At 44.7% G+C, this 13,678-nt stretch overlaps 1 protein-coding gene across 1 annotated transcript in view; it reads left to right on the top strand.

The window, feature by feature from the left end:
- Nucleotides 1-13,678, top strand: part of LOC126163020 (sterol O-acyltransferase 2-like) — a 255,222-nt gene that overhangs the window by 11,127 nt on the left and 230,417 nt on the right. The window contains exon 2 of the mRNA XM_049919890.1: nt 3,989-4,041. Coding sequence (XP_049775847.1) covers nt 3,989-4,041 — 53 coding nt within the window. The remainder of the gene's footprint in view (nt 1-3,988; nt 4,042-13,678) is intronic.

Raw genomic sequence — 13,678 nt, 5'->3', positions numbered from 1 at the left:
ACATTATGTACTGTGATTCATCACTCTGCATAACGATTTTCCACTGTTCAATCGTCCATTGTTTACGCTCCTTACACCAAGCTAGGCATCGTTTGGCATTTACCGGCGTGATGTGTGGCTTATGAGCAGCCGCCTAACTGTCATAGTACTTGCAGTGGATCCTGATCCATTTTGGAAGTCCAGTGTGATGGTTTGGATAGATGTCTGCTATTACACATTACGACCCTTTTCAACTGTCGGCGGTCTCTGTCAGTCAACAGGCGTGTTCGGCCTGTACGCTTTTGTTCGTGTCCCTTCACGTTTCCGCTTCGCTATCACATGGGAAACAGTGGGTGGAAATTTCACCGTATAAACGTATGACACAAGTGACACCCAATCACCTGACCACGTTCGAAGTTTGTGAGTTCCGCGGAGCGCCCCATTCTGCTCTCTCAAGATGTCTAATAACAACTGAGGTCGCTGACATGGAGTACCTGGCAGTAGGTGGCAGTACAATGCACCTAATACGAAAAACGTATGTTTTTGGGGGTGTCCGGATACTTTTGATCACGTAGTGTTTCTGACGCGGCTAACTTGGCCGGCCGTGAGCGGATCTGGTTCGTTCACGTATTTTTGCACCACGGCTGCCGCAGATACATTGGAAATCCAAGGTTCTACAACAAACACTCGTCAAGGATATTGGATGGCAATTTTGTGAATAATTTCTATAACCCTTCCTGTAGACGGATGTGACATGTGCAGTGCCGGCTGCTGTATAAAACAATAAGAGCACTTGAACACCCTAATTTTTGACACCTTGCAGATATATTGGTTATTTTTCTCTGAATGCTGTTAAACTAAATGTACACTCCTGGAAATGGAAAAAAGAACACATTGACACCGGTGTGTCAGACCCACCATACTTGCTCCGGACACTGCGAGAGGGCTGTGCAAGCAATGATCACACGCACGGCACAGTGGACACACCAGGAACCGCGGTGTTGGCCGTCGAATGGCGCTAGCTGCGCAGCATTTGTGCACCGCCGCCGTCAGTGTCAGCCAGTTTGCCGTGGCATACGGAGCTCCATCGCAGTCTTTAACACTGGTAGCATGCCGCGACAGCGTGGACGTGAAACGTATGTGCAGTTGACGGACTTTGAGCGAGGGCGTATAGTGGGCATGCGGGAGGCCGGGTGGACGTACCGCCGAATTGCTCAACACGTAGGGCGTGAGGTCTCCACAGTACATCGATGTTGTCGCCAGTGGTCGGCGGAAGGTGCACGTGCCCGTCGACCTGGGACCGGACCGCAGCGACGCACGGATGCACGCCAAGACCGTAGGATCCTAAGCAGTGCCGTAGGGGACCGCATCGCCACTTCCCAGCAAATTAGGGACACTGTTGCTCCTGGGGTATCGGCGAGGACCATTCACAACCGTCTCCATGAAGCTGGGCTACTGTCCCGCACACCGTTAGGCCGTCTTCCGCTCACGCCCCAACATCGTGCAGCCCGCCTCCAGTGGTGTCGCGACAGGCGTGAATGGAGGGACGAATGGAGACGTGTCGTCTTCAGCGATGAGAGTCGCTTCTGCCTTGGTGCCAATGATGGTCGTATGCGTGTTTGGCGCCGTGCAGGTGAGCGCCACAATCAGGACTGCATACGACCGAGGCACACACGGCCAACACCCGGCATCATGGTGTGGGGAGCGATCTCCTACACTGGCCGTACACCACTGGTGATCGTCGAGGGGACACTGAATAGTGCACGGTACATCCAAACCGTCATCGAACCCATCGTTCTACCATTCCTAGACCGGCAAGGGAACTTGCTGTTCCAACAGGACGATGCACGTCCGCATGTATCCTGTGCCACCCAACGTGCTCTAGAAGGTGTAAGTCAACTACCCTGGCCAGCAAGATCTCCGGATCTGTCCCCCATTGAGCATGTTTGGGACTGGATGAAGCGTCGTCTCACGCGGTCTGCACGTCCAGCACAAACGCTGGTCCAACTGAGGCGCCAGGTGGAAATGGCATGGCAAGCCGTTCCACAGGACTACATCCAGCATCTCTACGATCGTCTCCATGGGAGAATAGCAGCCTGCATTGCTGCGAAAGGTGGATATACACTGTACTAGTGCCGACATTGTGCATGCTCTGTTGCCTGTGTCTATGTGCCTGTGGTTCTGTCAGTGTGATCATGTGATGTATCTGACCCCAGGAATGTGTCAATAAAGTTTCCCCTTCCTGGGACAATGAATTCACGGTGTTCTTATTTCAATTTGCAGGAGTGTAGATGCGGTAATCTGAAACAAATATCCTGGGCTGTGCTACACATTGCTCCTCTAGAGTCGGTGAAACTTGGCATCAGGGTCGCGAGCACACCTTAACTTGTGCACTTTTTAATGAGCTTCTGCACATGCGCAACTGCATGACTACTGACTGATTTAGACGAATCAACTCGTCATAACTGCAGCGTACAAGAGCTTAGAAGAACAAGCGCAAAGAATGCGGCAGACCGCTGCTTTCCAACAGTGGAAAAGGGCTGTACTGTGAGAGTTCCAGTTCCCGACTTCGATACAGGAAGAGGAGATGCTAGGTCGATCTTGGGTGTCGTCCTTCAGACAACGGCCGATGGCTTCTACTGAATCGGGACAAGAGATAGTGTGCTGAGCCAACTAAACGCACGATGATAAATTGTTTGTTTTTAAATAAATATGGAAGGGACTAAACGATATGCTGTTGCGGCTATAACTACAACATTTTGTTTCAGGTCCCAGTTCAGTACTTGCTCTCTAAGAATAATCTCAGAGGAGGAAGTTCCAGCAGAGAAAACTGTTGCCCTGAGGACAGTTGAGGAGTCTCAGTCCACGGGAAGTGGCCAGGGCCTCTTGAAATGTGACTGCCGGCAAAAATGTCAGACTCTGAGCTGCTTTTGCACAAAAAAAAAAAAAAAAAAAAAAGTGTTGTGCAGTTCAAAGTGCCATGGTGCACATCCTTGCTGCAATAAATGAATTTTACGTAACGACTATGTTTTCGAACTACAGGTGATAAATGAAACGTTCGAAATACGAGTGTTTTGTTATTACACCCATGGTTCACATCCCTCACCTCTTGGCAGTGAAGGTGTACATTCACTAATGATAGTGCACTATCCCTAGTCAATGTATGTTGTTTGACAGAAGTGGAATCAGTAATACACTTCCACTAAATGGGCAAGTGAAAATGCAATATCACCAACTTTGGTCCCACTAACAACCTTTACATACGACCAGAATTTATCTGATTTTGTGAAAGGTCATTTGACAATATTCTGCCACGGTAGTCATTGACGGCTTTACGCTCTTGATAGGCAAACGAGTTTCATTCAGCATCTCTATATCTGTAGCCTTATGCTTTGCTGTACACCTCTTACGCAGTATTCTGTTGCCGTAGAAGTTTTTTTTATTGTGACTATATACTATGGTGCTCTCTCCCATTATGAACTGTTCTTCTCGGTACATATCTATCCAGGACATGGTCATATGATATGTGGCACCCGATGACGGATCAATAGTTTCGAAACTAGTTGTGCTAATATGAGGGTTGGAACTTTAATAGTGACAACTATTTATTTAGAGATCGTGCTAGTAACAGCTTGCACTGTACATGCTTGAGCATTGTCCTGCACAATAATGGTCAGGTCCTGCAGAAATTGTCATCAATTCTGTTCCTAAGCTAGTCGTAGGTTGTGTTCCAAAAATGAACAGCGTAGAGACAATGGTACTAAGCAGCTTCCTGCAAGGATATCGTCCTTTTATTTCTTCGTTACCTGTTTAGTGCTTTTAGACATCTTAGTGCGGACTATTGCAACATGATTTTCTAGTTGTCTTTATACCTTTTCACGGTGTGTGTGTGTGTGTGTGTGTGTGTGTGTGTGTGTGTGTGTGTGTGTGCGCGCGAGCACCTTATTTTACATACAGATGACTTGTTTCAGTATATGCTTGTTCTTAATGGTTTCCCTTTCATTTCCAGAAGATAAAAAGAAGCCGACGCCTGATGTGCTTGAACTGAAGGAGCGAATACAGGTAAAGCACTGCTTATTTCCATTTTCCTCATACATCGGCGCTTCTACAATTTTTTAGTTGGAGTCTTAGCTATATTTATCCCCTGAAGAGCTCTTGTAACCTTACATTATCAGTATCTTTATAGACCATCAAATCGCGTGTGACAGTCTAAACATTTGCTTCTCACCTTTACGTAAATGTGACGTGTTCCGAACAAAATAGACGTCGCTTTTAGAAATTCTCTGATTACAATTTACTAATAACCATCATTAATGATTGTCTGCTGTACACTATTTAGGATAAAGCATAGAAACGAAACTCTTACACTCTCAGCAGGAAACACTGTTTTGAAAATAGCTGCTGCTGTAATAGTGGATGATATGTAACTGTTCCGTGTGTAGTGCTGCCTGGTTATCACTTGCATGTGAACATTGATAATAGACAAACAATAAATTATTCACCTAACGAAAATTGGAAACTTATTAATAACGAATATTGTTAGGTGTAATGCTACAAATGGAGACTTTGTAAGTAGGCTGTTTAGGTTTTTATATTGGTAACGCCACGTAGCGCTCTGTATGAAAATCACTGGCTGTGCTGTGTGCAGTCTGTGGCTGGGTGGCATTGTTGTAATTCTCGCTATTGTAGTGTTGGGCAGCTGGATGTGAACAGCGCGTAGCGTTGCGCAGTTGGAGGTGAGCCGCCAGCAGTTGTGGATGTGGGGAAGTGAGATGGTGGATTTTTGAGAGCGGATGATCTGGACGTGTGTCCATCAGAAACAGTACATTTGTAAGAATGGATGTCATGAACTGCTATATATATTATGACCTTTGAACACTATTAAGGTAAATACACTGTTGTTCTCTATAAAAATCTTTCATTTGCTAACTATGCCTATCAGTAGTTAGTGCCTTCAGTAGTTTTTATTTAGCTGGCAGTATTGGCGCTCGCTGTATTGCAGTAGTTCGAGTAATGAAGATTTTTGTGATGTAAGTGATTTGTGAAAGGTATAGGTTAATATTAGTAAGGGCCATTCTTTTGTAGGGATTATTGAAAGTCAGATTGCATTGCGCTAAAAAAATGTTGTGTGTCAGTTTAAGCACAGTCATCTATAATTTTTCTAAGGGGACGTTTCAACTTCTAGTAATTGAATCCTGATACTTAGATAATTCAGTGAAAGTATGGTTAACAATATATGCACTGAACGTGAATTTGCATTTGCTCAGTTTGACGGTGGACGCTTCTAAAATATTTTTTTTGCTGAAAAACAGAATTCATCTCTGAGCTCCAAACCAAGGTATTCAATACATCATGAAATTGTTTCTGTACTGTAATGCAATTCACTTACAGCCGATTTTTATTGTTAGTAACATACCATGAGAGAGTAAGTACAGACCTAAATTAAAATAAGAAATCGTGGGGCGTTACTGATGCATAGGGAGGATGACAGTCTTCACTTCACGCAGAACCCGCATCATTAACATTTTCAAGATGGTGACAGTTACTGGACTACATGTAGTAAAATCGTCATAACTTCTGAATGGTTTTGTGTTAGAACGTTCAAACTACACGGTTGGTCGCGGGGCATGATAGGAATTAGTATGCGCATATATGCTTTGGTTTAGCGACGAAGCCCACTTTCATTTCGATGGCTTCGTTAATAAGCAAAACTGGCATGTTTGGGGGACTGAGAATCCGCATTTCGCGATCGAGAAGTCTCTTCACTCCCAGCGGGTGACTGTATGGTGTGCAGTGTCCAGTCACGGAATGATCGGTACGATATTCCTTGATGGCACGGTGACTACCGAACGGTACATGGAGGTTTTGGAAGATGATTTCATCCCCATTATCCAAAGGGACCCTGATTTCGACAAAGTGTGGTTTATGCAAGAAGTACACCATCGAAGCAGGAGAGTGTTTGATGTCCTGAAGGAGCACTTTGGCATTCTGGCTCTGGGGTACCCAGAGGCTACTGGCACGGGCCTCGATTGGTCGTCACATTCTCCGGATCTGGACACATTCGACTCCTTTCTGTAGGGATATATTAAAGACGAAGTGTACAGAAATAACCCCAAAACCGTTGATGAGCTGAAAACATTCATTCAGGAAGTCATCGACAGCATTGATTTTCCGACATTTCAGTGGGTCAAGCAGAATTTCGCTATTCGTCTGCGCCACATCATCGTCAGCGATTGCAAGCATAAAAAATATGGTTAAAATGGCTCTGAGCACTATGGGACTTAACATGTGAGGTCATCAGTCCACTAGAACTTAGAACTACATAAACCTAAGGACATCACACTCATTCATGCCCGAGGCAGGATTCGAACCCGCGACCGTAGCGGTCACGCGGTTCCAGACTGAAGCGCCTAGAACCGCTCGGCCGCAACGGCCGGCGATTGCAGGCATATCGAAGACGTCCTAACCTAGATCCGAATATCTGTAGTGACGTTTACATGTTGAACAAAGTGTGTGCACGCCGTATCTTGTAACCAATTTACGTTTTTTTTCATATAGTTCAATAACTGTAACCCTGTAAATATTTACTGATTTAGGCTATATTGCAGCAAAAAGTAACTTCTTAAGACGCACTTATGCGTAAGTGCGTAGCATTTTTTTTTTCTTTTTTACACCATTCTTGCCTTGGTCTGGTCCTGACTGAATTATGATTGCCAGGTTTATGGCTCAGTAGCACATTCAGCTTTGGAACAGTTGGGCTCAGTCCATCATTGTGTAGTAAAACTAGCCACTGCGTCTTCTGGACCAGTCCTGTAGACAATATCCTAAAAACCCAGCTTATTTTTGAATACAAGTACATCGACACCCTGACACTTGCCTCGGGTGAGATTACCAGCTGAAATGTGCCTCAAGACGCTCTGCCGGGAACTCCACCTTGTCTTGTCCTGGCATAGGTCCTGTCACCAGCTTTGGACGGAGCTGTGGTCTGCATAACGCAATCAGGACGTTAACGACAACATGGACTGAGGTCTGCCAAGTTACCTTTAGCAGAGCGAGTGAGAAAGTCTCCTAGGATGCTTAGCACAGATGATTTTGTAATGCATGCGAGAAGTTGTTGGCTTCGTACGAAGTGAATAAATGTGCAAACACTTATTTAGTCATCGGTCTTCTGACTGGTTTGATGCAGCCCTCCACGAATTCCTCTCCTGTACCAACAACTTCATCTCAGAGTCACTTACAAACCACGTCACCAATTATTTGCTGGATGCATTCCAATCTCTGTCTTCCTCTACGGTCTTTATCCTCTGCAGCTCCCTCTAGTACCATGGAAGTCATTCCCTCATGTCTTAACGTATGTCCTATCATCGCATCCCTTTTCCTTATCAGTGTTTTCCATATATTCCTTTCTTCGTCATTTCTGCGGAGAACCTCCTCTTCCTTACCTTACCAGTCGACCTAATTTTCAAGATTATTCGGTAGCACCACATCTCAAATGCTTCGATTCTCTTCTGTTCTGGTTTTCCCACGGTTCATGTCTCACTACCATAGAATGCTGTCCCCAGACGTACATTCTCAGAAATTTCTTCCTCAAAGTAGGGCATATGTTTTACACTTGTACACTACCCTTAGCCAGGAATTCCTTTTTGCCAGTGTCAGTCTGCTTTTGATGTCCTTCTTGCGCAGTTCGTCATGCGTTATTTTTCTGCCTAGGCAGCACAATTCCTTGACTTCGTCTACTTCGTGATCCACTGTTCTCATGCTACGTTTCTCACTGTTTTCATCTCTGCTACTCCTCGTTACGTTTCTTTTTCTTCTATTTACACGCATTCCATATTTTTTACTCATCATACTGTTCACTACATTCAAAAGATCATGTTATTCTTCTTCTCTTTCAAAATGGCTCTACGCACTATGGGACTTAACATCTGAGGTCATCAGTCCCCTACAACTTAGAACTACTTAAACCTAACTAACCTAAGGACGTCACACACAACCATGCCCGAGGCAGGATTCGAACCTGCGACCGTAGCGGTCGCGCGGTTCCAGACTGAAGCGCCTAGAACCGCTAGGCCACCCCGGCCAGCTCTTCTCTTTCACTCAGGATAGCAATGTCAGCAGCGAATGTTATAACTGGTGTCCTTTCGCCCTGAATTTCAGTCTAACTGTAAAAAACTTAACGATTCAATTTAAGAACGCTTTACTTCCCGAAAGGTAAACCTTATTCGCAAAGATGTCTTACAAGGCTTGATATCTTTGCGCATCAACTAGTACACTCCACCATTCTACATGTTAATCCTTTCCAGTAACTTCCGGTTCCTGCATTCCGTCTTCCGCTATTAAAGACGAGCGCTCTGCTTGCCGTTCGCTCTGAGACTACAGTCAAATATTTTGACGACGACTGGAGATAATTGTGAGATAGCACTTGTTCCTTCCTAAATTCTGACACAGAGTCAATATAGAATAATACTGGTTGTGATTATAAGCAATTAGTCACCATGGGAGACAAGTGGGAGAGAGTGCAGTAAACGTCAAAGACTTCGAGGCTCTTTAACCAGCTACCCCCACTCTTACCCCTGCTAGCAGCCGATGTGGGAAGTGTCGTCAAACCGACATGTCACTCGATGCCACATACGCCATACTGACTTCGTCGCGTTCTGCGTTTTTCTGTTATAACTTGCAGAATACTCTTTCAAGGGAATGGCGCACGGAAGATTCATCGCAGACACGTCACTCTCGGTACGAATTCTTATAATGAAATTCAATTAATGACGCAATGGCGGTAAAAGCCTTCAGGGGATCCTAAGATCAATGACTTCGTTATTGCAAGGATTCACCGTGGCCGAGTCGTTAGACGTTGGGTTATTAACCCGACGTAATTAGGTTTGCGTGTAGCTGTATGCTTTTTCTTTTTAACAGATTCTGGGACCAACAGTAACATTTGTATTCATTTCTGTCTGAAGCTAACACGGCATATTTGGTGCTTTCCGTATTTACACTAGCGTACTGCGAAAATATGCAGTTTTAGTGACATACTGCACGAAGGATCCCTCTAAGCTGTATCATTTTTTATTACTATGTACTGTTCTGCTAAAGTGTCGGGAAAAGTACGTAAATCTGAAATGTGTGGAGGCCGTGGACTTCCAGTGAACAGCAGTTCCAGCTTCGCATTGGACATACGCGGTTGACACTTTTGTCTGGTTGCTCACTACAAATGAGGAGATGAGATAGTTTAATGGCAGAACATGAATTAGTGACGACCACAAAGGTCAAACTCTAGCGTTAACATTCTGGTTACAAGCAATTGGAGACGCTTACATTAGTGGTGGCTTTGCATTCCAGTAGCTGCTATATACACAGAACAGGCAAATAAACAGGTACAGCTGCCTAATACCGTGAAGGGCCCCCACGAGCACGCAGAAGTACAGCAAAGGAAGGAACTGACACCATGAAGCTTGCAGGGCTGTCCATAAATCCATAAGAGTAAGAGGGGGTGGCGACCTCTTCTGGGCAGCACGTTGCAAGGCATCCCAGTTATTCATAGCGTGTAGGCTTTCACTGCCCGCGTCTTCAGTAATTGAAACTTCCGGGCTAAGAGGCCGTGGTCCAATAGTAGAAATACTTCTCCCTGACGTTTCGTTGCCAGCTGCGGCCAACATCATCTGAGGTGAGTCTACGACTGGCTGCTGGGCCGTGGAGGTCCTGTTTATACAGAGCGCGTAGAGGGCGCCGCCACTCGTCACGTGTTGTCAACAGTGAAACTATCTCTGGCTGGCGTCATTACTCTCTATCGAAGGTAATCGATTGTCACATCTTTGGTACAAAGTCGATCGCCATATCTTATCTAACTTCAAGCCACCTTCTTTCCTGTTAAAATTATTGTGGTGTTTAAAAATCTCTACAACCCCTCTATACATACGTGCATAATAATGTGATGTCTTAGCTAGCACGCTCGTCTCACTAAATTTTATTTCATGGTCACCCGTTTCAAAAACATGTTCCGCTACAGCCGATTTGTCCGTGTGTCCCAGTCGACATTTCCTTTTGTGTTCAGTTAGGCGAGTATTGATACTTCTTTTTGTGGTTCCAATGTAAACCTTCCCACAACTACACGGAATTCTATACAGAGTAGCTGAAGGGTGTCGTGCATCTTTCGCCGATCTTAAGCATTCACTAATTTTCTTGGTGGGTCTGAAGATTGTTTCAACTCTGAACTTGGCCAGCACTTTCCCGATACGGTTCGTAATATTGTGGATGAATGGAAGAAAAACTTTCCCCGCCGATGGTTGTTGTTGTTGCACGTTTTCGGACATTTTTCTTCTGGGATGGAGTGCTCGATCTATCTCCTTGCCAGCGTACCCATTTTACTGGAAAGCGGTTCGCAAGTGGTTTAGTTCCTCTTGCAAATAAGCTGGCTCACTGATTTTATTAGCCCTGTCCACCAATATCTTGATAATACCTCTCTTCTGCCTGGTATGATGGTTCGAATCCTTATGAAGATAACGATCGGTATGCGCATCTTTGCTGTAGACTTTGTGACCCAGAGTCCCATCTGCTCGTTTAATTACTGAGACGTCCAAAAAATTAATCTGTCCATTACTCTCTGTCTCCATAGTGAATTGTATTTTCGAATTGATGCTATTCAAATGCTTCAAAAAACGGTTCAGTTCTTCTTCACCGTGATTCCGTATGACAAAAGTGTCGTCCACATACCGATACCACTTCAAAGGCCTTTTTCTGGCTGACTGCAGTGCTTGCTGTTCAAAAAATTCCATAAAAATATTAGCAACGGCTGGACTTAGAGGGTTACCCATTGCCACTCCATTAATTTGTTCATAGAACTCATTATTGTACTGAAAATAAGTCGTGGAAAGGCAATGTCTAAACAAAGCTACTATATCAGTAGGAAATATGTCAGATATGCAAGCAAGAGCTTCGTTGACAGGAACCATGGTGAACAGAGACACCACATCAAAGCTGACAAGAATATCACTGGGGCTGACGGTAATCTCCTTCAATTTTTCGATGAAGTGCAAAGAGCTTTTAATATGATAATCAGTTTTTCCAATAAACGGTTGTAACAAGATGGCAAGATGTCTAACCAGCTCTTGAGTAGGGGATCCAATAGCACCTACTATCGGTCTCAGTGGGACATTAGGTTTATGCACCTTAGGTAGCCCATATAATCTAGGAGGATAAGCTTCCGTTTTGCAAAGATCTTTTTTATCCTCTGAAGGAATAGAAGACTTTTTTATTAATTGATTGGTAACCGTCAACACTTTCGTTGTAGGATCCTTTTTCAATTTTTTATAAGTGGTAAGATCTAAAAGGTCACTGATCTTCTTGTGGTAGTCTTCACTCTTCATCACCACGGTAGAATTTCCCTTGTCAACATAAAGTACAATAATACTCTTGTCCGCATTAATCTCCCGTAATGCCTTCTTTCCTCCTTGGGACAGATTACTGCTAGGTGGCACAGCCTTACGCAGTATCCTGGCTGTTTCCATCCTAATTTCATCAGCAGTGTGTGATGGTAACAGCCGAATCCCCGCCTCTATGTTAGCTACAATATCCTCCGTTGGAATCTTCAGTGGAGTAATTGCAAAATTTCCTCCTTTCGAGAGAACAGAAGTTTCTTCCCTGGATCATTCTTTTCCGGACAAACTTATAACCGTTCGAGAATTGTCTATAACCGGTGTTTCCTGTCTGCTCGTCTGTAGATTATCAAACTTCTTCTTCTGCCTATTAGAAGACACTTCTGCACTATGTTCCATGGATCTAAATGTTAGCCCATCCACCTTATTCCAATCGCAAACCTGCATTGTATTGCTAATAAATAGATGGAGATTTAATAGTTGACTGCATGTTACCGCCAGTCCTCGACGTGTTTGATGGATCCGTTCTCGTAGCATTGCCAGTTCACGCATCCCAGGCAGAAGAGAGGTATTATCAAGACATTGTTGGACAGGGATAATAAAATCTGTGAGCCAGCTTATTCGCAAGAGGAACTAAACCACTTGCGAACCGCTTCCCAGTAAAATGGGTACGCTGGCAAGGAGATAGATCGAGCACTCCATCCCAGAAGAAAAATGTCCGAAAACGTGCAACAACAACAACCATCGGTGGGGAAAGTTTTTCTTCCATTCATCCACAATATTACGGACCGTATCGGGAAAGTGCTGGCCAAGTTCAGAGTTGAAACAATCTTCAGACCCACCAAGAAAATTAGTGAATGCTTAAGATCGGCGAAAGATGCACGACACCCTTCAGCTACTCTGTATAGAATTCCGTGTAGTTGTGGGAAGGTTTACATTGGAACCACAAAAAGAAGTATCAATACTCGCCTAACTGAACACAAAAGGAAATGTCGACTGGGACACACGGACAAATCGGCTGTAGCGGAACATGTTTTTGAAACGGGTGACCATGAAATAAAATTTAGTGAGACGAGCGTGCTAGCTAAGACATCGCATTATTGTGCACGTATGTATAGAGGGGTTGTAGAGATTTTTAAACTCCACAATAATTTGAACAGGAAAGAAGAAGGCTTGAAGTTAGATAAGATATGGCGATCGACTTTGTACCAAAGATGTGACAATCGATTACCTTCGATCGAGAGTAATGACGCCAGCCAGAGATAGTTTCATTGTTGACAACGCGTGACGAGTGGTGGCGCCCTCTACGCGCTCTATATAAACAGGACCTCCACGGCCCAGCAGCCAGTCGTAGACTCACCTCAGATGATGTTGCCCGCAGCTGGCAACGAAACGTCAGGGAGAAGTATTTCTACTATCGGACCACGGCCTCTTAGCCCGGAAGTTTCATCCCAGATATGTTCAATAATCTTCATGTCTGGGGAGTTTGGTGGCCGGCGGAAGTGTTTAAACTCAGGAGAGTCTTCCTGGAGCCACTATGTAGCAATTCTGGACGTGTGGGGTGTCGCAATGTTCTGCTGGAATTGCACAAGCCAGTCGGAATGCACGGTGGACCTCAATGGACGCAGGGGATCAGATAGGGTGCTTACATACGTGTCACCTGTCAAGGTTTCACGAATTCAAAGTCATATTTCCTCCAAAAGTTGCCACTTAATCTACCCAAGCATAGCTGTTCCACTTTCGTATTGGCTATGTCGATCCGTTGGATATTGTCAACAGGCCTCTGAGCTCGATCGACGTCTGCTGTCGTGTTTACTTCGATTGCAAACGCTGGAACAGTACAAGCACTGTCGTATTCTCTAACATTTACTTCACAGGTGCATCACTGAAAGAAAAGGGCGTGTGATTTCTGTATTTTTGTTTTTAGTCATCAGTCTTCTGACTGGTTTGATGCGGCCTCTCCTGTGCCACCTTCTTCATCTCAGAGTAAAACTTGCAACCTATGTCCTTAATTATTTGCTGTATGTATTCCAGTCTATGCCTTCCTCTACAGTTTTTGCCTTCTGCAGCTCCCTCTAGTATCATGGCAGTCATTCCCTGACGTCTTAATAGACATCGTGTCATCGTGTCCCATCTCCTTATCAGTGTTTTCCACATTTTCCTTTCCTCTCCGATTCTGCACATAACCTTCTCATTCCATACCTTATCAGTGTACCTAATTTCATCATTCGTCTGTTGTCCACCCCGGGTGGCTGAATGGTCAGCGTGACGGATTGCCAATCGTCTGGGCACGGGTCCGATTCCCGGTTGGGTGTTGTTTTGTCCTC

This window comes from Schistocerca cancellata, chromosome 2 (genome assembly GCF_023864275.1).
Source record: "Schistocerca cancellata isolate TAMUIC-IGC-003103 chromosome 2, iqSchCanc2.1, whole genome shotgun sequence".
Classification (NCBI taxonomy): Eukaryota; Metazoa; Arthropoda; class Insecta; order Orthoptera; family Acrididae; genus Schistocerca; species Schistocerca cancellata.
This window is presented reverse-complemented; position numbering and strand designations above follow the sequence as displayed.